This window comes from Aulostomus chinensis, chromosome 7 (assembly GCF_037954235.1).
Source record: "Aulostomus chinensis isolate RoL2024-O1b breed Wild chromosome 7, RoL_Achi_v1.0, whole genome shotgun sequence".
Taxonomy (NCBI): domain Eukaryota; kingdom Metazoa; phylum Chordata; class Actinopteri; order Syngnathiformes; family Aulostomidae; genus Aulostomus; species Aulostomus chinensis.
The window spans coordinates 1696743-1720855 of record NC_141326.1 but is presented as its reverse complement, the minus strand read 5'-3'; the positions used below and the strand labels follow the sequence as shown (position 1 = coordinate 1720855).

The 24113-nt window shown below is 50.1% G+C and overlaps 2 protein-coding genes across 7 annotated transcripts in view; one reads left to right on the top strand and one right to left on the bottom strand.

Annotated features, from left to right (window-relative positions):
* Window positions 1–1920: 1920 nt before the first annotated feature.
* LOC147258163 (microtubule-associated protein 1 light chain 3 beta) lies at window positions 1921–7866 on the top strand. Its single transcript, XM_086208090.1, has 4 exons — window positions 1921–2191; window positions 4471–4526; window positions 5678–5784; window positions 5886–7866. The coding sequence occupies exons 1-4, from the start codon at window positions 1954–1956 to the stop codon at window positions 6061–6063; spliced, it is 579 nt and encodes a 192-aa protein (XP_086064216.1). The 5' UTR covers window positions 1921–1953; the 3' UTR covers window positions 6064–7866.
* Window positions 7867–8957: 1091 nt separating this feature from the next.
* Window positions 8958–24113, bottom strand: part of zcchc14 (zinc finger, CCHC domain containing 14) — a 35052-nt gene continuing 19896 nt past the window's right edge. For 2 of the 6 annotated variants that reach the window (XM_086208084.1, XM_086208089.1), the window contains 7 exons: window positions 22522–22567; window positions 21983–22436; window positions 21808–21905; window positions 20720–20817; window positions 13330–13482; window positions 11840–13093; window positions 8958–11436 (listed from right to left, as the gene is read on the bottom strand). In XM_086208084.1, coding sequence (XP_086064210.1) covers window positions 11381–11436; window positions 11840–13093; window positions 13330–13482; window positions 20720–20817; window positions 21808–21905; window positions 21983–22436; window positions 22522–22567 — 2159 coding nt within the window. In that variant the 3' untranslated portion in view covers window positions 8958–11380. The remainder of the gene's footprint in view (window positions 11437–11839; window positions 13094–13329; window positions 13483–20719; window positions 20818–21807; window positions 21906–21982; window positions 22437–22521; window positions 22568–24113) is intronic. The other 4 variants (XM_086208085.1, XM_086208088.1, XM_086208086.1 and 1 more) reach the window with 3 other exon arrangements.

Sequence of the window (24113 nt, the reverse complement as noted above, 5' to 3'; positions counted from 1 at the left end):
ATCCATCATCCATCCATCATCCATCATCATCCATCCATCATCATCCATCCATCATCCATCCATCCATCATCATCCATCCATCATCCATCCATCATCCATCCATCATCCATCCATCATCCATCCATCCATCCATCATCATCCATCCATCATCCATCTATCATCCATCCATCTATCATCCATCCATCATCCATCCATCTATCATCCATCCATCTATCATCCATCCATCCATCATCCAACCATCCATCATCATCCATCCATCATCCATCCATCCATCATCCATCCATCCATCATCCATCCATCATCATCCATCCATCATCCATCTATCATCCATCCATCTATCATCCATCCATCATCCATCCATCTATCATCCATCCACCATCATCCATCCATCTGTCCATCCATCATCCATCCATCTGTCCATCCATCCATCATCCATCCATCCATTCATCATCCATCTATCATCCATCCATCTATCATCCATCCATCCATCATCCATCCATCTATCATCCATCCATCTGTCCATCCATCCATCCATCTGTCCATCCATCATCCATCTATCATCCATCCATCCATCATCCATCCATTATCCATCCATCTATCATCCATCCATCTGTCCATCCATCCATCCATCTGTCCATCCATCATCCATCTATCATCCATCCATCTGTCCATCCATCCATCATCCATCCATCTGTCCATCCATCATCCATCATCCATCATCCATCCCTCCATCCATCCATCATCCATGTTCCCCCTCTTCTCCTGTTGAGGGTGGTGGGGTGGAGCCTATCCCAGCAGCCTTCCCCCTGGACAGGTCACCAGTCCATGGCAGGGCCAACACATAGAGACAGACAACCATTGGCTCTCCCAGCCACGCCTACGGTCAATTTAGAGTCTGGATTAACCTGGTCCCTCTTGATGTCTTTGGACTGTGGAGGAAGCTGGAGTACCAGAGAGAACCCAGCAGGAACAGGGAGAACATGGAGACTCACCCAGAAAGACCCCGTGCTGCAGCCGGGGCTCCACCCACAACCCTCTTGCTGGGGGCCACAGGGAGGACCACTGCTCCACCCACAACCCTCTTGCTGGGGGCCACAGGGAGGACCACTGCTCCACCGGGCCTCCTCAGAAATACTCAGTTATTATTGCTGGCAATTATCATTATGATTATTATCATTATTAATTTGATTTCAGTGCTGATGAAGATCAGTCAGAGATCATTTCTGGTGACTTCATCATCAACACAGAGCTCAAATTTAGTCCCAGGAACTGTGAATGTTCTTCTGAGGTTTTTCTTCTTCTTCTCCTCTCTCATTGTCAGCAGCAGTTTTTCTTCCCTCCACCCATGCAGACCCCACCCACCAGAAGCTGCTCCCATGCCTCTGTTCTTTTAGTAGTTGTTTCAGTTTTGTGGTTCCTGCAGCGTTTGGAAGTTGTTGGTTCTCGGTTTGGCATCACGCGTCTTTGGAGTGGCGAACTGTGACCTTCCACCATGTTGGCGGTGGGTTAATTTAACACCAGACCCCCCCCCCCCCCACACACACACACACACACACACACACGCTGACTCCTCACTTCTGTCTTTATGTTCTCACTTTGACTCTCATCCCTTCATTGTAGATGTCTGTCCATGAATGTAAGATGAGTGTGAACCTGACCCCTGACCCCTGACCCTTGACGCCACAATTTAAGCGATTAAACCTTCATCCACAGAACAAACTCAGGCTCTCTCGGTTACAAGTCAGTTTATAGAAAACTGTTAGCATCACACAGAACCTCGTTTAGGCTCCCCTCCCCCCTCCTGCTGGTTCCGACACGCAGCTGATGTGAGCCGGTAGGTGGCGCTGGCCCAGGTGAGCCGGACGAACCCGACCCGCCATGTTTGGATCAGACAGCATTCAAGTCTAGCGATGACGACACTCGTGGACTGACAGCACCTGCTGGAGGCGGTCCATGTCCGCCGCGGCCTGGGCGGAGAGGGAGGCGCGTGACGTCACGGGTCAGCTGACAGGTTTGTTTTGCTTGCTCGAGCTCGTCGTCCGGATAAACACAGCAGTCAGCCGCCGCCAGAGGACGGAAGGAAGCGAGCAACCCGTTCGACCCGACCCGCTTTGTGTTGGTGATTCCTGCCCGCGGGGCCGCAGCCGCAGCATGCCGTCGGAGAAGACCTTCAAACAGAGGAGGACGTTCGGTGGGTGCCAGCAGTTTATGGGCCATTTTGTGTGTCGAGTGTGTGTCTGTGTGTGTCGGGGGGGGGGGGGGGGGGGGGGATTTCGAGGCCAGTTGGCTCGCTTCATCTGGGACATCGAGTCCAGGCTCCAGTCCACCGGGCGGTGGGCAGCCTACGTCCCCGGAGACCGAGCTGCTGCGTCCCGCTAAAAACCTCCACTGGGTGGAAGTAGGACAGGACACCAACTAGGCCTCTCTCGCTCTCTCGCTCTCTCTCTCCCTCTCTCTCTCCTGGGTGTTTATTTGTATCTGAGCGGTGGGAGGAAAACAAAGTGGTGTCGAAATGCAGAGCAGGAGTGAGCTGCAGGATTGGGGGATGGGAGGCTGGGAGGAGAGAGGGAAAGAGAGATGACAACACGAACCCGGACGTGTGGACGAGTTTCTTTGTGTCGAGGGGAAGATGACGAGCGCCTGCGGCAAGCGACAGGCATGCATCGATCGATCGATCGATCGATCTTTCGATCAGCGTGTTGAGCAAATCTTACTTTTGTTTTTTTTCCTCTTTTTTGAAGACTGGCATGATCAGTTCCTGTGACGTCACTAGTACACCCCCCCCCCCCATCTGCTCCGAGGGGCATTAACACAGACGCTCCTGATTACAAAAACTTGGAAACTTTTCCAGCTGACTTCCGGTTCAACGTCACGTTATTGGTCCAAGTTTGCGCAACCCGAACACGTGAGTGCCAGGGAGCACAAACATCTGGTCACGTGTTCCGCACGCAACTGCGGGTTTGGAGCAGAGCAGAATGAGCCTTCATGGCTACGCCGTGTTCAGGGAAAGTTGGTTGTTTTTTTAAATCCATCTTTGATTGTTTCCCCCCACTTCATTAAGGAAAAAAGCAAACCCCAGTGGGAGGGGCTAGTGACAGGCGTGAGTGATGCTTGACCTGTGGTGCCGTCCGGCGGCTGACCTTCCGTACACGAGTAAATAAACGCTTGTGCGAAACGTCGCCTCTCCAGCCACAAACATTCCAATCTGTTCAATCAGAATCCGGTTGATTGGCCAAGTTTGTCACACACTGAGGTCTCTTGAAAAAGAAAGACGCCAAGAGTCCAGGAGTGTCTGAACATCAGAGTGAGCCTCTGAACCTGACTGTTAGTGACTCGGAGCCCCTGAGGACGTTCCGATCCGGTTCCAGCGCTCACTGATTTCCTGTCAGCGCCGAAGGGAACTGGGAGACAGGAGTCCTGCTCGTCCTCGCCTCTCATTCTAGTAGCAGATGAAACTGATGTGTCAGAGCCTGCTTGCTGCTCCGCCTGCTCTCCAGGACTGGACCCAGCCTGGCCCCGATCCCGGGTGTGAAGTCGCCCTGATCAGATGTAGGCAGGGCGCACCAGGCCTCAGGAGGGTAAAGGTTCTTCAAATAGATGTCACAGGACAGGATGGCACTCGATAGCTTCTAGTTGTTTCATGACATTAAATGTAAGTTGTGGCTCTCGCGTGGTGAGGGGGGCGGGGCCAACCTGCTCCTGAGTGGGTTTGTGCATGTGTGAGCTTATCGCTGAGACCAGTGGTAGCAGAGGCGTCCGTGCTGCGTGTTCAAAGTGCAGCCTGGCGTGTTGCTGCCTGTTTGCGACCCACTAAGCAGTCGAGGCGGCCTGTCAGGACGCCGGAGGACGGTTCCTCCTGCTGCCGACACGGAGGAGCGAGTCGTTGCCACTCGTGCTGCGGACTCGAGGCTTTAGTGATGATAGTGTGTGGTTCGGCCGTTGGTCGCGACTCCACTCACCTGATGGTCAGGAAGAACAAGCGTTTGTACAGGAGTGCTGTCATGACAACAACATTCTATCAGTTGGAATGCACTTTGTCTGTGTTGGATGAGGCGGCGTGGCGTCGGCGTCTGCATCAGGAGGCGTTCAGTGGAAGATCCACACTTGTCAATTCACGCTGCTCTGAAGCAGAAAAGTGATTTCTTTTGTGTTCGCCATCATAATCTTGCTAATCCCTGCGGAACAGCGTGGTCGGGCATGATGAGTGGATTATTATGAGAAAGCCCATTATGTGTCAGCTGGACTGGGGTTCTCTGGGGTGACACCGGGACCGCGGTGCTGCTCCAGGGTCCGGCCCAGTGCTGCTACGGGGCCTCCTTGGTGCTGCGTGCTCCTGCGGCAGGTGCCGCTGGGTTGTTGACCTGGTTTCATTAATTGGCTGTTGATGATCTGTTTACCTTCATCTGACCTCATTTCTGGGCCGTGTCACTCCCAGCTAATCTGTCTGCTCATTCCTCTCCGCCCCTACAGAGCAGCGGGTAGAAGATGTCCGACTGATCCGAGAGCAGCACCCCAACAAGATCCCCGTGAGTAACCACACAACACAGCTCGCATAGTCTGGTTCGCTCCAAGAGCCTTACAGGCAGGAACGTGTCCGCAAATAGGAAGACAGGAGGAGAAGAATGCTAGCTGGGTGTCCCCACTGGGGTCTGCCTGCTCTGCCTGCCTGCTCTGCCTGCTCTGGCTGCTCTGCCTGCTCTGCCTGGCTGCTCTGGCAGCTCCGGCTATGTTGTGTTTGTAAGGATCAGCGTAGTCATTCCAAGTTGTTGCCATGAGTCATGGAAGTGGCACCTGCTCCTGCGGGAGGTGTCTCATGGCCCTCGATGACCACCAATAAACACACACACACACACACACACACACGCACACACACACACACACACACACACACACACACACACACCTCATGTTGCAGCAGTGAGAGGTAGTGTTTCACTGCAGCCTCCATCTGCTGCAACATGTAAGGCCTCCTCTGGGTTCAGGTGTATGTGTGTGTGTGTGTGTGTGTGTGTGTGTGTGTGTGTGTGTGTGTGTGGTCGGTCCCAGGGCTCTAAACTGCTTTGTCCTGTGAAGTGTGGAGCTCTGTCTCTGTAACAGACTCCATGTCCAGGCTGCCACTCAGCTGTCTGTCCTCATTCAATTATTCATCACCAGTGTTATGAAATTGTTGTCTGACAGCAGAACCTGCCAGCCTGCTAGCGAGCATCAGTTTAATACCTCGTTAATGTCCAGGTGGGCTAGAGTGAGTCCATCCTGTCTGCTGACCCCAGTTTAAACCTCCAGGGACGACAGTGAGACATCTTATTGTGAGGGAGGCGTGGCCCAGCAATGCTGATGTCACTGTTTCACTCGCTCATGGCCAGAGATGATGGTTAGAAGGTTAACTGACGTGTGAGTTTAAAGTCTTTGGCTCAGGTCAATGACATCAGCATTTCCTTGTTTCTGTCAATGGAGGCGGACACCTCAATTTTCTGTGCATGTGCTGCCCCCCGGTGGTGTGAGGAGGAAGTTATCCAGGTCACAGCTTGACAGTTAAAATGAGCATAGAGAGGAGCCGCTGCCCCCCTCCTTCAGCAGGTCCGACCCCCTCCTCAACCGAGCCTGCGGGGCTCTGTAGTCCATTTGAAGGATCTGTAGTCATTCAGGTGTGTGTGTGTGTGTGTGTGTGTGTGTGTAGGTGATCATTGAGAGATATAAAGGAGAAAAACAGCTTCCCATCCTGGACAAGACCAAGTTCCTGGTACCAGACCATGTCAACATGAGTGAACTCATCAAGATCATCAGGTACAGCTGAACTGAGGACTTCCTCTCCTCTCCTCCTCCTCTCCCCTCTTTCACCCTTCTCCCCTCACCTCACACTTGTCATGTCTTTCCTCCCCCACCAGGAGGCGCCTCCAGCTAAACTCCAACCAAGCTTTCTTCTTGCTGGTCAACGGTCACAGCATGGTCTCTGTGTCGGCTGCTATCTCAGAGGTGTACGAGCGGGAGCGAGACCAAGATGGCTTCCTCTACATGGTGTACGCCTCCCAGGAGACCTTCGGCACTGCCACGACCACCCAGTGATCAGCCTTCTTCGGTCGCCTGGCCAGCGATTGGACAATTGTAGTTTTTAGGACCCCCCTTCATGTTTTTCCAGTAACAGTCTTGCCACATTAGTTCTGACTGTAGGAACTAAAACACCAACTGCTACTTGTAGACTCAGTCTAACGGGCTCAGGTTGTCCGCGCGCCACCACACTCACCCAGTAGCATCATCTAGTCGCGAGGGGCCACCTCAGCAGCCGCCAGTCTGACTCCGTCTCCTCGTGTCTGGCTGATTGGTTGTTGTCTCTGATGAATCCTGTCAGCTGTCATGGCAACATAGCGGCTGTTGTTTTATGTTCCCTAGGCTGTATTTATGTTAATGTATACATTTCAGGTAGTGATATTACATACTAGTGGTGCGGCCTCACCACGGCTCGTGATAGACATCAGCTGATGAACAAACGCCAACCTTCATGTGAAGGTCTGTGGAGACGAAGGCTCTCCAGAACCAAGACCTTTGTGGAGGGTTCAGATGTTTAATGGAGGCTCTCAATGGAGTTGGAGGTCAAACGTCAGCACTGACAACTCAAGTTTGCTTTTACCAGATTAGTTCATAAAGGACAGCAGATCCCTGTCAATCAATGCATCTCTGCCATAGGCTGTGTAAAGAAGTGGGCGGAGCCTCCGTGTCTGAATGGTAAAGCCAAAGTGGCAGTGCCTTAAATCTGAATTCTTTCTGGGGGGGCATGGGGCAACTCCACTGGTTGTAGCGACGTCGTCTTGACAACGAGTCTGCTGTACTTCTTTGATGTATCACTTGGTGGCGAGTTCCCTTGAGCACAGTATGATGAGCATTCAGACAATTACGGCCCCGTCGAGGGTAAAACAGAGGATGAAGCCACAAATATTTTAGAACGCTCGCTGCAGCCTCTCGTCCAAATATGGTCACTTCTGGCTGCAAAAACAGGAAGCCAGAATAGAAAAACTAAATGGTGTGTGAATGATTTGATGGGTGAGCTCATGGTGGCGGCGTCCACTTCTCTGACAGTCTTCTGTCCCTGCTGTGCGTCTCTTCACATTCCCATCTACGGCCGTGGTGGCGGTCCTCCTCCTGCCTCGAAGCCTCCCGCTACTCCGCCACATTAACAAAAAAAAAAAACCATTTGTTTTGAGACTGATGATTGTAGTTGCAGTGCCGATTCTATCGACTTGACAAGGTTCCAGTAAGAAAGTGACCAAGTTGATCTCGGACACGACAGGAGCCTGAGAGAGGAGGAGGAGGAGGAGGAGGAGAGGCAGGAGGACGGTGATGATGAGGAGGAGGTTGTGCCCAAAGCATGACAGCAAGTCAGTCGTATTTCTGTTGTCACTGAGGTGATGATGAGGGAGGTAGGGAGGTACAGAAGCATCTTGTTTGACTGTTTCTCTTTGACCTTTGACCCCCAGGGCTGCTGGGTTAAGCAGCCACCCCCCCCCAGCCCCCGTCTGTCCATGGACCTTCACACTGTTCTTCTCGTCACATCTTCTCAACATTTTTAGCTGCTTTTATATCGCAGTATTTTATCTGTTTGGTTCGTTATATTTAACATGATTTCTTTTGTTGTTGCGTGATGCGTTCGATACGTCAGAGGTAACATTATTTTCTAAAAGCCAGTGTGTCTGTTACAGAGGGGTGGAGCATTTGTGGCAGTGCTCCTGTGTTTCACACACAGCAATATCAGTCAGCGACCTTTGTGGATTTCTGTTGTTCTTTTAAACAATAAAAGGAGAAAAAAAACATCGCAGGAGATCTTCATGTGTTAGCTTTTGCTGCTGCAATGTGAAATAAAAGGTTTCAACACAGCATCCAGCGTTTCATACAAGTAAAATCGTATTTAGCGACTTTTGATATAGTGGCGCTCCAAAGTCCTGCACAGGTTGCAGGACTGGAGGGTCCACAGAGAGGGAGAAAATACTCCTTTATTTATGAGGAAATGAAACTTTCTCAAATTATAACTAGTTAGGAATTGTATCTTGTGAGCACGAATGAATGAATGAGTAGAAGACACTAAGCACGATCTTGCAGCTGAAAAGCCAAATATTGACTGACACACAACGTCCAAGTGCTGATGTGCTACAGACCTTCAGCCATCAACCTCCCACACGTTTGTTGGCTCTCTGGGCTTCGCCGGTCCCCCGGTCAGCTTCAGAAGCAGCGCAGGAATGGCTGTTCAACACGTGATCGTAGACGTTCCTCCTGATGTTCCCTGAACGACAGAATTACAGCGGTCCTCTTCACTGTTCCACTTTGATTGAAAACACTCGAGCCTCAACATGTAGCATAAGCTCCTGATGAATTTAAAAAAGTGTATAGTATGTATATATTAACGTATATATTAATATCTATTTTGACCAAAGCATCCATTCAACCTTTCACCCCATCTGACGCGAAGATGCTCTCTTCATCACGTCTCCTCTCCCGAGCATCCGCTGACCAAGAGCGTTCTTTTCTGGCGCCATCGAGGTGATTGACACCAACACCACCAAAAACTGATGGACGATATTTAGGTGAATGTTACTCATGAATCCTACAGACATTAATGTCAATCAGAAAATTTTTTATTGTACAAATTTGCCCTCCCAAAAAAGTTCATCTAAATCAGTAAAGTTTTCAAATACAGGAAGGAATATAAAATCTGACCTAGAGTCAGTGGATAATGATCGTAGTATTGATAGTCAGCATCAGCTATGTCAAAGGTTGGCACACACAAGCAGTTTTTCCTACAGATGAAGCAACATGCAGCAGACTCCCGTCTGCGTCAGGGCGGCAGCAGACGGCTCAGCGCAAGAAAAAGACCCTTAAATGGGATTTTGTATGATTCAAAAATAGGATTTTTCCCCTCCATGTTTGAAACGAACATTGAGCTGAGCACCTGAGAGCTGGCTGATTCTCAGAGGCATTTTAGACGACACACGTCTCTGACGAACCGTTACAACAAAATGCAGCAGAGCAAATTTGTATTTCTTATTTTTAAATAAACCACCTCCATCGCTGCTGTGCACCCTCCAGGGGTCCAGGTAGTGTCGTCTGAGGACCAGCTGGCCTCGTGTCGGTAAAACTCTGGGTCCTGCCCAGAAACACTCTCTCTTTCTCTCGCACTCTCTCTCACACACACACACGCACACACACTTCCTTACTTATACTGGTTGTCCAACAATCCTGAAGTTTGCTTGAACAGTGTCGTGATGAGACAACACTCAACCTCAACGTCTGTCCTCCTGGAGCAGCCACAGGAACGTTGATGACGTGAGGAACCATGAACACACACCTCCGTCCACACCTTTGCTGCCATGCAGGGTTCTCCTGCTGCGGTGTGAACTTTCCACATCCCGTGAAACTAGAGTCTAAAGCAGGAGAATAATTCAGAGGTGTACTCCATGTCAGGCGTGTCCATCAAAGAACAGAATTATTGCTTGGTGGTTTGGTCACGGCGGCAGACAGAGCCGGTGCCAGGCGGACTGAAGCACGCCTCCAGAACCAGCCAGGGTTCGTGTTACTAGGACAACTGGACTTAATACTGGCAGGATTGTCAAATCAATCTAATTGCAATAACCGTCTCCACGCTTTTCCTCACTGTCGTTTGATTCTAATGACGCACGACGAGTAACTGAAAGACGAACCTTTCAACACAGGATCTTCAGAACGGAAGCCTGACTGACGCGACAGATCAGGTGAACCGGGCTGTGTTTGCCGTGGTTGTTGTTTGTATTGGGGCTTTTATGTCAGGTGATCTTTGGCTACTTGAAGGAAGGAGGAGGAGGGACGGCTGGCAGCACCAAAGCTTTCAGACCTCGGCAGTGCACCTGTCATCTGGACTGTCATCTCCGAATCCCTCCTCCAAGCAGCAACACACACACACACACACACACACACACACACACACACACACACACACACCATCCCCATGTTATCCTGGTGTGTGTGTTGCACTGCCATGACCGTTGAGTTAATCAAGTCACAGTCAGACATTTCTAGTGTCTACGGTGGATTCACGAGTTCTCGATGGATGTAGAGCCTCGACAGACTGAGATGTCAGCAGTCTCACTGGTTCAGTACCATATGGACACGCGGCTGAGACATCAACGCAGACGGTACCATGGCTCCACCTCCTGGATCACAGGCCGCCACGCAGCTCCCATTCCTGCTGGCGTGTTAGTCGACGTACTTGGTAGCGGCTCCCCCAGTGACATGGTCATCCCAGATTAATGACGCCGCCACATCAACTCGGGTCACAAGACCTGGATAACCATCGTCTTTGAACCTCTCACAGTTCTGGAGCCACGACCAGCGATCTCGCCACGTTCAGTCCTGGCTAGTCTGAGACGGCCCAGAGTCCCACAGAATCTATCCGGCTCAACAACACACACACGGTCCTACTGACCTTCCCTCTGAGCTGCAGCCACTGTTCACAAAGCAGTCTTGGTGTGTGCATTGCTGGTGTCTGAGTTTGATGGATGTCACCAATGTTACTCCAACACTCCTGGTAATCCAAATGTTCTATGATGAGGGAAACACCTTCAACACAACACGACTACACGGACACGCGATGAACTCCTGCATGTCCGTGTAGTCGTGTCCTGGAACAAAGCACTCCACAATGAAGGCTAATAAATGGTTGATGCTGGAGCTGACATGGAGTCTTAGAGTGAGACGCAGCTCTTGGAACATCCATCACATGCCACCCATGAACAGCAGGGAGCCAAACGCCATCACTAGCTGTCTTGTCATCACAGTCCATGACAGGAGGATAACGCTCAGCCCCTGGGTTGAGTCGGAGAGCTGGACATCCGCCCAAGATACTCCACCTGTCACCATGAGGGCAAGATAAGATTGAATTGTGTTTTATGTTTAGAACCAGCAGTTCTTTGGTTTGTAAACCATCCGGACGACTGTAGATGCTCCGTCAATCGGCAGGAGAGCTAACATGCAGCTAACGTGGCTAATTGTTCCTCGAGTGCTGCAGAATTCCTGCTTTGAAAGGAACTGAGGCAGACGTTTAAAATCCCCTCCTGACCCGTGATCATATCTGAGAGGATCTGAGGACGGACAGCGGCTGATCTGATAACACGGACTGTTTCAGCTCTTTCATCTCCCAGCGAGTCACATGTGAGCACAGAGGAGCTCCTCTTCCTCCTTGCCTGCCACCATTCTGCTACTGTCTTCTCAAAGTGTTAGCTGCTCTTACAGAGGACAAACAGGATCAGCAGACTCATGGTGAAGCAGGCGGCCCACTCCACCGCTGCTGCCCGCCCCCTCCAGAGGAGACTTGAGGTACAGTTGTGTTCCTGACAGTTCAAATCCGATGGTCCGTCCCCAGCTAGTCCCCCGAGTCCTTGCTGTCCGGGTGGGGGGTGTACTTCAGTCGAAATGTCCCTGGGAAACACAGCAGAGATGACGTTAGTCGTGCCAGAGCGACTGGAGCTGCCGCACAGAAAACTCAATCCTCACATCCACTACAATCAGCACCATTCAGAGTTGTGCAGTTCTAATTATCAAACAGGTTAAGATTTCAGTGCAGGACAATTTTCCTGGAACTTGATGGAGGGGGCGGAGTTTAAGTCCAGGAAGGAGCCTTATAATCCGGGCTGATTGGCACATTTGCAGTAATTTGTCAGAAAGTACAAGACGGTACCGGATGTTAGTTTGTGTCAGACTTCTGAGAGCAACTAAGCAGAGTTTCTTTTCAAAGAAATTCCGGGGGGGGGGTTTAGTCTACCAGTCATACTTCATTGGCGAGTCTCCGGCGGGGCTCTCGTCCCTCCACTCGTTCGCTCACCTTGCTGCGATGAATCCATGGGCGGCTGTTTGCAGTCTTCTGCTCGGTGCCCATTGCCACCACAGTTGTAACAGGACAGGCTCCCTGCTGTCCGTTTCTGGCCTCCGTTTCCCACAACGCCGTGGGGCTGGTAGAAGCCTAAACCCTTCTGCTGGTCATGTGACAGAGGGCTATGGCGGTAGAGGGGTGGTGGCACCATCATCGGGTAGGAAAAGGGCGTGGCTCCCGTGCCTGTGGCACTGGGCGAGGCTATCAGTGGATTGAGGTGGAGCAGAGGACTCAAGGTGAAGAGGGAGGGGCTTGAGAACGGCTGCAGGTAGCCGGCGGCAGTGGCAGCGGCATATCCAGGCAAAGTCCCATAAGCCCCACAGTTTCCACGACAACCGCAGGAGCTGCACACACACACGGAGGCAGTGTGACCTGGACTTTGATCCAATGATGAGGCAGAGGATGGGGAGGGGCTGGAGGTAGAGTGGGGGGGGTAATAAGTGTTCCCGGGCACTGCAGCCACAGGGACAGTGCTTAGGGTCGCCATGGGAACAAATCCACCTCCACAACTGGTGCCTGCAGACTGTGAGATGGATTTAGTGGAGGGACAAGAGGAAGAGAAGGTAGAAAAGGATGAGGTGGAGGAGGTGGTGCAAGTCGGGGGGTAGGAGTAGTACAAAGATGGAGATGGTGATGAGGAGGATGACAGGTGGAAATGGAGAGGTGGCTGGGAGACGTGGTGGAGGCTGTTGGAGGTGGAGGTCAGCGCAGAACTGGTTTCTACCATCAGACCCACAGCACCTCCTGTAAGACCATGGCAGCCCGCAGCGTCGTGGAGGCCAGGCGATCCGTCCACGCTGAGCCCAGGGAAGAGGCTCTCCAGCCTCAGACCCATCCCCACACTGAGCCCCGCACTGAAGCCAGCGCCAACAGCAGGCAGCCCCGCCCCCAGCGGCTTAGTCCTGTCCTCCGTGCACAGCGGAGGTGGCCGGGGCTTGCGTGGGGAGGTGAGGATGCGTGCTGGGTTGGAGACCGGGGAGAGCAGGGTTTGAGGGTAGCTGGCCCGAGGGTGGTAGTGAGAGTGTGGAAGGGCAAAAGGGAGGTGGGAGGAGCAGGAGGCAGGAAGGGCAGGAGCTGAGTCGGTTTGGACGGGAAGGACTTGAGCTGTGGGGCGGCTGGAACCGGCAGGGCAGCTGGAGTTCAGGATAAAAATACAAGAGCGGTCCTTGTCTGGAGGCGCTCCGGCTGCATCGGCCCCCGACACACCTGAAACAGAGCCAGAGCGGAACGTAGGAGTGAGAGGAGAGCCAACTGTTTCTGTGCTGGCTGAAAATCGTTCGCTCAGTTCTTCTTCCTTGTCATCATTCCTAATCTTGAACGGAGACAGAAGTATGTGCTGTGACTGATGGGCCTTCTCTAAATGTTGAAATGTGTTAAACTGGTTTCTCTACGAGTAAAAAATAAATACACCACGATGTTTCATGTCTGGTGAGGAAACTTACGCCTGTGAATGTCTCTGGTCCTGTCAAAGCTGGAGTCACTGCAGAGGGGCGTTCGGGGGGAGCAGGAGGAGCTGGAGTAGCCTGAGGAGGAGCTGCTGTCAGTGGAGACGGGGTGATGGTGCAGCACCGTGTCCACCTCCACGCGCAGCTCTACTAATTAGATCAGCACAGAAGACCAATCACACCTTTGTGTCTCAGCACCTCAGTCGTCAGATCCAGACAGACGCAGACGTCACAACTGAGCATCGCCCAAACTTTAAATTTTGTTGTGAGCAAGTTGATTGGTTTATTGAGTGAGCAAGTTGAAAACAGGCCGGTGAAGCATATGGAGTCAACGGTGGCATCAGAGCCTCTCTCCCACCTGAACCTAGAAAACCCCCGTTCAAAACTCGTTAATCCGCCTGCTGTCTCGATAGTTATTTATGAACAGGAGGAGAAACACACCCAGCCATAAAAACATGGTAAAGAAAGCTAACACACGTGCGGATCGAGCTGGCAACAACGTGGCTGACCCAGGACCTGAGAACCCCAGAACCAACACGGACCCTGATGGACAACTTAAGGCACCTGAGGATTTGAAGATGGCCTTGAAGGGGGACAACACAAAACTAAAACAAGTCATCAACCATTTGGGACATGAGATGAACGGTAAGCTGGACAGTATTGCCACTGACGTGCAGGGCCAAGCCGAGTGTGCAACAAGTGGAGAACTGGGCAAAGGCGGCGCTGAGGCGCTGTGCACCTGCATCGAACAACAGAAGAAACTTCAGCTTGAAGGGCTTGACCTAGAGTCCCGTTCCAGGAGAATCAACGCGCGTGTCTTTGGGGTGCCAGAAAGACAAGAGGGGAACTGTCATGCAGTTTATTGAGAGGCTTTTGAGGGCCAGCTACAACTGCCCGAGAGCCTTGACTTTAAAATACAATGCGCGCATCGCACCCTGGCAAGTAAACCCACCGAGGACTGTTATCGTCAACTTCCTGGAATTTTCTACAAAAGAAATGATTCTGAGAAATGTGGAAAAAAGGCAAGATCCAGGTGGGCTCCGCAGCTACATACTTTGATCATGATCACGCACCTGATATAGTGAGAAGCGCAGGGAAGACACCGCCATCAAAAAGGCTCTCAAGGGCAAAGGCATAAGCTTCCAACCACGAGGATCCACTGGGAGTCGTGCACTCGCACATATTCGAGCACTTGGGAAGCTAAATGAGCTACAGAGACGCGGTCTTGAGGTGGAAGAGCCGGCACCTGCCACAGAGGGAGCAGTATGGAGCCCCGCCTCCAGGAGCTGCTGGGCTGGCAAACGGCGAATATCAGCGGAGCCGCAGTGGCGCAGAGAGTGAAGACCGAGCTGCAGGATCTCCAACAGATCATGTCTGAGGGAAGCAGGCGGAGCATCACGTCATGACACGACAGCATTCTGGCTTTGCTTTACTGTTTCGTGGGAGAGGCCGCTGTTTTCTTTACGTTGGACGAATTGGATGGACGTGTTTTTTCTTACTCTCTCCTTTCCGGGCCCTCTCACTTTGGGTGGTTTAACCCTCGGCTCACCAACGGGGTCATGAGTGAGGAGCAGTGAGCCCGTGTTTGCCCACCAACCCTTCATGTTTCCAACCGCTTTTCCCCACTCAGCGACACACCCGCTGAGAGTGAAACTCTCCATGTCGGCTCTGTTGCTCGCAGCCCCGCTGTGAAGCCGACATCAGTCACTGGCAGCTCTGTTCTCCGCAACGTGAAGGTGGAGACTCCAGCGAGCATAAAGTGCAGCCCAGGGGCCAGAGCGGGCGACGTTGAGGCTAAAGATGCTGGCAAAACGTGAGGTTAAATACAGTAAGATTGTGATACATGTCGGCGCTAATGACACCCGGCTACACCAGTCGGAATTAACTGAAGTTAACATGGCTTCGGTGGGCAACTACGCTAAAACAATGTCGGACTCCGTAGTTTTCTCTGGCCCGCTGCCCAATTTAGCGAGTGACGACATGTTTAGCCGCATGCGTTCATTCCATCGCTGGATGTCCAGGTGGTGCTGAGGTAACAACGTGGCTTACAGACAATTGGAGCTCCTTCTGGGGAAAGCCTGGTCTGATTGGGAGAGATGGCGTCCATCCTACTTTGGATGGTGCATCTCTCTTATCTAGGAACAGAGGCCAGTTTGTTAGCCATACTAATCCCTAACAAGCACCCAGAGTTCAGACCAGCGGGCAGAGCTGCAGGTTAGCACGCCCTCTGCTGGTTCCTTGGTGTTGTCACCCACCCAGCCTATAGAAACTGTGTCTGCCCTGAGGCTTTATAAGCCTGCACCCAAATCTGGAGGAGTAACTTATAGCAACTTAGTTTAAATTAAAACCACTGCTCCAGCAAACCAACCCAGTAAAACTATTAAATGTGGTTTGCTTAATATTCCATCTCTCCCATCCAAGTCTCTCCTAGTGAACGATTTAATTACTAATTATCAGATTGGTGTATTAGCACTCACTGAAACCTGGGTGCAGCAAGATGAGTGTGTTAGTTTAAATGAATCTTGCCCTCCTGGTTACATTAACTACCATGTACCTCGCACCACTGGCAGAGGAGGAGGAGGAGCTGCAATCTATCAGTCAAATTTGCTCATTAACCCTCCACCTAATTGTTCATTAACTCATTTGAGAGCCTGACTGTCAGCTTCTCCCTCCCAGACTGGAAAGCAGAGAAACCACTCTTACTTGCTGTGGTGTACCGTCCTCCTGCACCTGATTCTGAGTTCTTAGAAGAACTCCCTGACTTTCTGTCTAACTTGGCATTGAACTCAGACAAAGTCATTCTAGTGGGTGACTTTAACATCCATGTGGACGTCAATGATGATTCTCTGGCCACTGCGTTTAAGTCGCTTCTTGATTCTGTTGGCTTCTGTCAGAGGGTAAACAAACCCACTCACACTTTTAATCACATCCTTGATTTAGTACTCACTTATGGAATAGAAGCTGACCTCATCACAGTTCTTCCTCAGAACCCCGTCTTGTCTGATCACTCCTTAATTACATTTGAATTTACTTTAACAAATTATATCCTAGCTGGGAAAAAGTCCTGCTTCAGTAGATGTCTATCTGACACTGCTGTTTCTAGATTTAGGAGCTTATTCCAGCAGAGCTTGCTGCCACATCTTGTAATAATATAATGGGCAGTTATGCTGATTTCACCCCCACCCAGGTGGACTATCTTGTGGACAGCACTGCAGCAGCACTCCTTGGGACACTTGATGCCGTAGCTCCCCTGAAGAAGAAGGTTATCAACCAGAAAAGAATAGTTCCCTGGTACAGCCCAGAGCTGCGTGCCTTAAAACAGAAGACCAGACAACTGGAAAGGAAGACACATTCCAGCCAGCACGAGGAAGTCCACCAAGCCTGGAAGGAGAGTTTATTAATATATAAAAAGAACTCCGTAATGCCAGAAGCGCTTACTACTCGTCCCTGATAGAAAAGAATAAGAACAACCCCAGGTTCCTCTTCAGCACCGTGGGCAGGCTCACCAAGAACCACAGTGCTGTTGAGCCATGCATCCCCCAACTCTCAGCAGTAACGACTTCCTTTCTTTCTTTACTGAAAAGATTGTGAATATTAGAACGAAGATTGCCAGTAATGGTGGACAGACTACAGTCCCCATAGAAGCACCTCCCAGACTTGGTGCTCACTTGGACAGCTTCTCCCCCATCGACCTGTCAGAATTAACTTCTGCAGTCGGTTCCTCCAAGTCAGCCACTTGTCTGCTGGATCCCATCCCAACAAGCCTCCTTAAGGATGCCTTCCCTCTAGTCAACACTTCCATATTAAATCAAATTAATCTTTCCTTAGTCACAGGTTATGAGCCACAGGCCTTTAAGGTGGCTGTCATCAACCCTTTACTTAAAAACCTTCTCTTGACCCAGATGTGTTAGCCAACTATAGGCCGATATCCAACCTCCCTACATCTCCAAGATCCTTGAGAAGGTTGTCCTGGAGCAGCTACATGAACATCTGCACAGCAACGAGCTCTTTGAAGCCTTCCAGTCTGGATTCAGGGAACACCATAGCACTGAAACAGCACTGGTCAGAGTCTCTAATGATCTTCTTATAGCTTCAGACAGAGGTCTTGTCTCTGTGCTTGTCCTTTTGGACCTCAGTGCTGCATTTGACACCATCGACCACAGCATCCTGCTACAGAGACTAGACCATGACATTGGGATTAAAGGAACTGCCCTAAAATGGTTTAAGTCCTACTTATCTGACAGGTTTCAGTTTGTTAATGTTAATATTGACCATTCAGAGTACAGCAGAGTTACATATGGTGGACCACAGGGTTCAGTTTTAGGACCGATTCTCTTCACTCTTTACATGCTCCCATTAGGTGACATAATCCAGAAGCACTCGATCAACTTCCACTGTTATGCAGATGACACACAACTTTACTTGTCGATGGAGCCAGACGACACAAGCCAGCTTACTCATCTGCTAGACTGCCTGAAAGACATTAAATCCTGGATGTCTTCTAACTTCTTAATGCTCAATTCAGATCAAACTGAGGTCATCATTTTTGGACCTAAACACCACAGGGACACACTCTTGAATCGGATCTCTACTCTAGATGGCATCACCCTAACTTCAAGTACAACTGCAAGGAACCTTGGGGTCATTTTTGACCAGGACCTTTCCTTCAGCTCCCACATAAAGCATGTGACTAGGACCGCCTTCTTCCATCTGCGAAGTATCGCTAAGATTAGGAATATCCTTTCCCAGAGTGATGCTGAAAAACTGGTGCATGCATTTATCACTTCTCGGCTGGACTACTGCAACTCTCTCTTGTCAGGATGTCCTAAATACTCTCTAAAGAGTCTCCAGCTGGTCCAGAACGCTGCAGCGAGGGTTTTGACGGGAGTTAAGAAGAGAGAACACATCTCTCCACTTTAGCTTCTCTCCACTGGCTTCCTGTAGGATCTAGAATCGACTTCAAAGTCCTTCTGCTGACTTATAAGGCTCTCAATGATAAAGCCCCATCCTATTTGAAAGAGCTCATTAGTCCCTACTGTCCCACCAGAGCACTCCGCTCCCAGAATGCAGGTCTTTTAGTGATTCCCAGTATCAATAAAAACAGACTGGGAGGTAGAGCCTTTAGTTACCGGGCTCCTTTACTGTGGAACCAGCATCTCTCCATGGGTCAGAGAGGCAGACACTTTAACTACGTTTAAGTCCAGGCTTAAGACCTTCCTCTATGACAGAGCCTTCAGTGAGGACTGGTTCAGGAAGCTCTGAACCATTGATAGCTATGCTGCTATAGGCTTAGACTGCTGGGGGACACATCAGGTTACATGGAGCCCTCCCCTCCTCACCTCTCCTCTCCCCCTCTCTCCTCCTCTCCTCTCCTCTCCTCTCCTCTCCCCCTCTCTCCTCCTCTCCTCCCTGCACATTTTTGGAACTGTCATTACCATTACTTGTTGCACTTTGTAGTTTGGCCTTGGTGTCTCGCAGTCTCTCTGTGTTTCCACAGATCCACCAGAGTCCCAACCGCCGCCTGCATCGCCCCCCCCCCTCTTATTCCCTACTGTTATACTGGCCTACGCTCCCCTCCCATGAACCAGTCTGCCATCCAGTCCCCCATCAAGCTGGCTTGCTCTCCCTGCCTCCCCTCCCATGAACCAGTCTGCCATCCAGTCCCCCATCAAGCTGGCTTGCTCTCCCTGCCTCCCCTTCCATGAACCAGTCTGCCATCCAGTCCCCCATCAAGCTGGCTTGCTCTCCCTGCCTCCCCTCCCATGAACCAGTCTACCATCCAGTCCCCCATCAAGCTGGCTCGCTCTCCCTGCCTCCCCTCCCATGAACCAGTCTACCATCCAGTCCCCCATCAAGCTGGCTTACTCTCCCTGCCTCCCCTCCCATGAACCAGTCTACCATCCAGTCCCCCATCAAGCTGGCTTGCTCTCCCTGCCTCCCCTTCCATGAACCAGTCTACCATCCAGTCCCCCATCAAGCTGGCTTGCTCTCCCTGCCTCCCCTTCCAGAAGCTTCCTTCTTCAACTGTTATTAACATTTCCATGTTTCCTCCATTCTGTGTTATAAACTGTTTTCTTGTCTGTACCAACATCTCCTGCACGTCTGTCCCTCCTGGTGAGGGATCCTCCTCCCCTCCTCACCCTGAGGTTTCTCAGATTTTTCCCTGTTAAAGGTTTTCTATGGAGTTTCTCCTCAGTCGATGTGAGGCTCTGAGGGCAGAGGATGTTGTTATGATGCCATGTGAAGCCCTTTGAGACAAACTGGAGGGGAGAACGGGCTCTACAAGTAAAACTGCCTTGCCTTGCCTTGCCAAGAGCCTCCTCTCATTTTGGAGGCCAGTTCGATGAGGTTCTGTTTTGTTACTGTTCGGGTTCTGGTTTTAGGGGCCAAGTCTTTCAAGGTATTTTTCTATATTAGTGTCATACAATTTAAGAAGTGCTTCCTTAAATGTAAATGGAATAAGAAGTCCAGTGAAAAGAAAAAGGTTCTGAACCAAACTGAAAAAAGATGGGATACAAAAAGCCCGTTAACAGGAGCCACACGTCTCAACAAGTCCAGGAGAAGTTCAAGACATTTGGATACTCAAACTCTTTTTATAGCTTTGGTAGAAATAGTAGGGAAAGGGGGGGGGGGTGGCCACTTTAATCTCTAACTCATTAAACTTTGAATGTGTGACAAAGAGGACAGATTTTTTTATTATAAAGGGGAGGTTCGATAACACTGTGGTCACAATCGCTAACATCTACGTGCCACCAGAGAGCAACAAACAAACACAATTATAGCAGTTAGAGACGTGGTCCTTGTTTGTGCTCGAGACTGGAACCCAACCCTAACCACGCTTGAGAGGAGAGGGAGAGGACGAGCCCTTCACTCTCGCACACCCCAGGATGGACCTATTTCTGATGAACCTCACTGACAGGTCTGAAGTGAAGGAATGCTCAACTGGAACATCGGATATTTCAGACCACAACATTGCCTATTTGTCCATCAGTTTGTCTAATCGACCGAAGACAACTTTGTGGCGCTTAACGGAATGTGTAAAAGATAATGATGACGGACATAAAGTTGAAAACAAAGTTTGGCAAAAGCCACGCCCCCTTCTGGTCTCTCTCTCTTCACACAGAACCGGATCATTTCTCTGCTAAATAGAAGCAGATGACGGGATTCCTTCTACTCAATCGTCAAGATGCTGATCGATTAGATGCTCTGAGGTGAAACTGGCCTGATATCATGACTACCAGTTTGGTGGCTGCTGGGATCCTGCTGCACCTCGGGTTAGGGTGAGGGTGAGGGTGAGGGCATCTCTCCTGCCACTGATAAAACTTGTACATTCAAACACCACACACACAAAGTCATGGTTATCTGACCAGTGAGGCAAAGGAACTACCTGCAGAGGAGCTGGAGTGTGCTGAGGGTCCCATATGGCTGGAAGGTGTCACCCTGGCAATGCCACTGCAGGGCCGCTTCTCCATCTTCATCTCCCTGCTGGACACAAAGGGAATATCCAAAACACCCCATTTCACTGACATCTGAAGTTTGAAACGATAAATTCAGTCCTGAGGTGTTTGAGGTCGGTTTGCATGTACGACAATCTTTGAGCTGAATTCAAGGAGGCAAAGAGCTGCTCAGGTCTGTGAGTCACCACCAGGAGGAGACATTACCCACTGGACATGCTCCTTAACATCCCAGCTGCTGCTCCACACACACACACACACACACACACACACACACACCTACTTACACGCTGCATGGAAAACCACTGAAGGAACTTTCCAGCTTTGTTTTCTTGCTTGAGCACGCACACACACACACACACACACACTCACACACACTATCACCTGCCCAATGGAAACATGTTAATACACGAGCTGGAAACATGATCAAAAGGTAAAACTAGCAGGAGCAGGTGTGTGAGGGGGAAGTCTTTTTAACAGGCATTTGTTTGCAGGGCCTTGTTTTTGCATGCGTTTCTGTCGATTTTCTCCTCCAAGTACATCTTATCTCTCCAGCAACATACAGCTGGTTAACCATTGATGCTGTTCGTTGCATGGACGTTTGCTCCCGTGTGCCTGCAGCTGAGACCAGCAGCCAATCAGAGTGTCTGTTAATGGTTAATAAGATGAAGCTTCTTGCTATATTTCCAGAAGACCGCACAGCTTTGACGTAGCTTTAAAGCTGGCAGGCCTCTTGTTCCAGCTGTTAGTGGGATGGGAATTCTTTTGGGATCGGTGACAGGAATAGTTTGACATTTTGGAAATTGAAAGTTTGCTTTCTCTCCGAAAAGTTGTCTCTTGTGCGTGTTTAGCCTGGAGCAAGAGAAGCTTAGCTTAGCACAGAAACAAGCCAGGCTCCATCTGAAGAACCTGAAAGTCACAAATTAAAACAAGATTCTGTATCTTTTTAGTATAAAAACAGTCTAAGCTACAATTACCAAACACCAAAAAGCTTCAGACCAACTGGATGTCTGCAACTTACTCTGCAGACTTCTGCAGTTCCAGCTGAGTCTTGAGTTTCTTCTTCGCTCCCTGGGTCAAGTCGTACTTGTTCAGGTCCTCCTCAGTCAGTGCTAAAAACTGAACAGGAACACAGATTTAAGGGTGAGTAGGAACATGATACTAATTGTGTCTGAACTGATGGAACCAGTACCCACTTCTTCCATAGTCAGCTGTTTGAAGACGGGATAGTATTTATGGAGGCGGAAGCTGCGTAGCCAGTCCAAGATGCCGTTCTGCTCTGGAGTGTTGACCTGAGACTGGGGTGGAGGCTGTGTGTGGGACTGGGAACGAGAATGGGAGTGAGGGTATGAGAGGGACTGGGACTGAGGCTGTGAACTGGGCTGAGTGGTGGGTTGCAGCTGCAGGTGGTGCAGGGAGTGCTGCTGGGGCTGTGAGTGAAGCTGAGGGCCAGGCTGGTGTTGAGGGTGTGGCTGGAAGAAGGCATCACCTCCCTGTGCGGGTAAGGCAGGCACAGGGGGAGGGAGGGAGGACAGCTGGGGGGAGTGCAGGGGAGGAGGAATGGAGGGAGGTAGGTGAGGAGAGGAGCGAGTCAAAACAGAACTGTGGGTGCTGACGACGGGCTGGACGCTGGCCACTCTGTACACGGCCCTGAGGGAGGAAAGACTGTCAGAGGGCAAACATCCTGCGGTAAATATGCTGAGGGGTGATAGAAGGTCGGGGAACAACGTCTCACCTGTTGGCTCCTCTGTACTGCACCATACAGCCAAGAGCTGAGTGACCTGGTGAGAGAAAGCCACCATGGTAACCACACTGGTTGAAAAGGCAACACAACAATGTAACACTATGAATCACAGTTCCAGTGTAACTAACATTCAAGACTCTGAGTCATTATGTCGATGTACTGCTCTCATACTACTACTGAGAGTACTCGCACACATTCCTCAGATGTGTCACACCAGTTATTTACCCTCCTCCTCAAAACCTGCACCTGCAGCCTGCATTTCCCTCAATGCAACTACGAGCAGTCAATGAGACGTGGGTGTAGCAGCATGCTACGGGGGTCTGGTACACTCGCTCTCTTGAATTTTAATTTGCTACTTCCAAACTTGTCAGACTCGGAACAAAGGGAACCGGAATTGAACTGAAGTTCCAAACCAAAATTCTGAAATATGACTTTAACGAGGAGAGAGGTACAAGGCAGGTTAGGGTTTTTTGGGCGATATTCTATGCATCAGAACAAGTTTGGATGATATTAACATTATGTTCAAACTTGAAACAAAACCAACTGAGTTTTAAAGACTTGAGTTTGTAAAGTATTTCTAAAACATTTGGAAAAACACAATACTAATTGTTAACTCACTGAAAAAAAATCTTGTCTTGATTTGCTGGACCAATCTCAATATCAGCCATCGGGCAAATATCGATGTACGACAGAAGAGTTCCAAATCTCTGCTGATACTGACGCTGTGCTGATATTGTGCAGCCCTGATGTTTGTTGTTGTATGACATCAGAACAGTTGTAGCAAAAACAGAAACTAACACACATTTGGTTGCTCAACGTTAACCAGCGCTGGTTTGCTTATGCTACCTCTCCTTAGCTTATGCTACCTCTCCTTAGCTTATGCTACCGCTCCTTAGCTTATGCTACCGCTCTTTAGCTTATGCTACCGCTGGGTGCTGCAAAAACTCACCTCACAAACACCGATGTTAGTTGAGGTGTGAAGCAGTAACAGGAGTCCAACTACAGTTTGATAGTTCAGTACGAACCACTGAAACAGCTTTTTCCTTTTCACAAATTAAACACAGAACCGAGTCAGTTTTCTTTGACCTTCTGGAGACGCTCACTCATTCCGCCTGGTCTTTGTTGACCACACTGGGGGGTGACGGGGAAAGCTGTACACTCTCCGTTGACACAGTTTCTGGAGGAGCTGCATCATGTGGAATCTGAACGCAGCTGTCTGGAGAACTCCAGAAACATCTGAGAGCATTTAATCTTTTTGAAAAACAAAATCTATTGTTTTGGCAAAAACGCAAATTAATGTGTGTTACTAAGTGCTTCAAGATACCAAGTTGATCCCAAACAATGCTAATTGTGCTCCTATCTGGCAGAGTGTGTTTACTCTACTGAGCCCATAAGCATGTTTGCCATGACCCAGTGTGTGTGTGTGTGTGTGTGTGTGTGTGCGCGCGCGCGTGTGTGTGTGTGTGAATGACAACACTGACAACACAATACATGTCTTGTTGCTACCGGGGGTTGCAGTGTCAGATATTGAGGTGATGTGTTTGTGGAACCCGCTGCTAGAGACACATTCATATTAGCCTGGC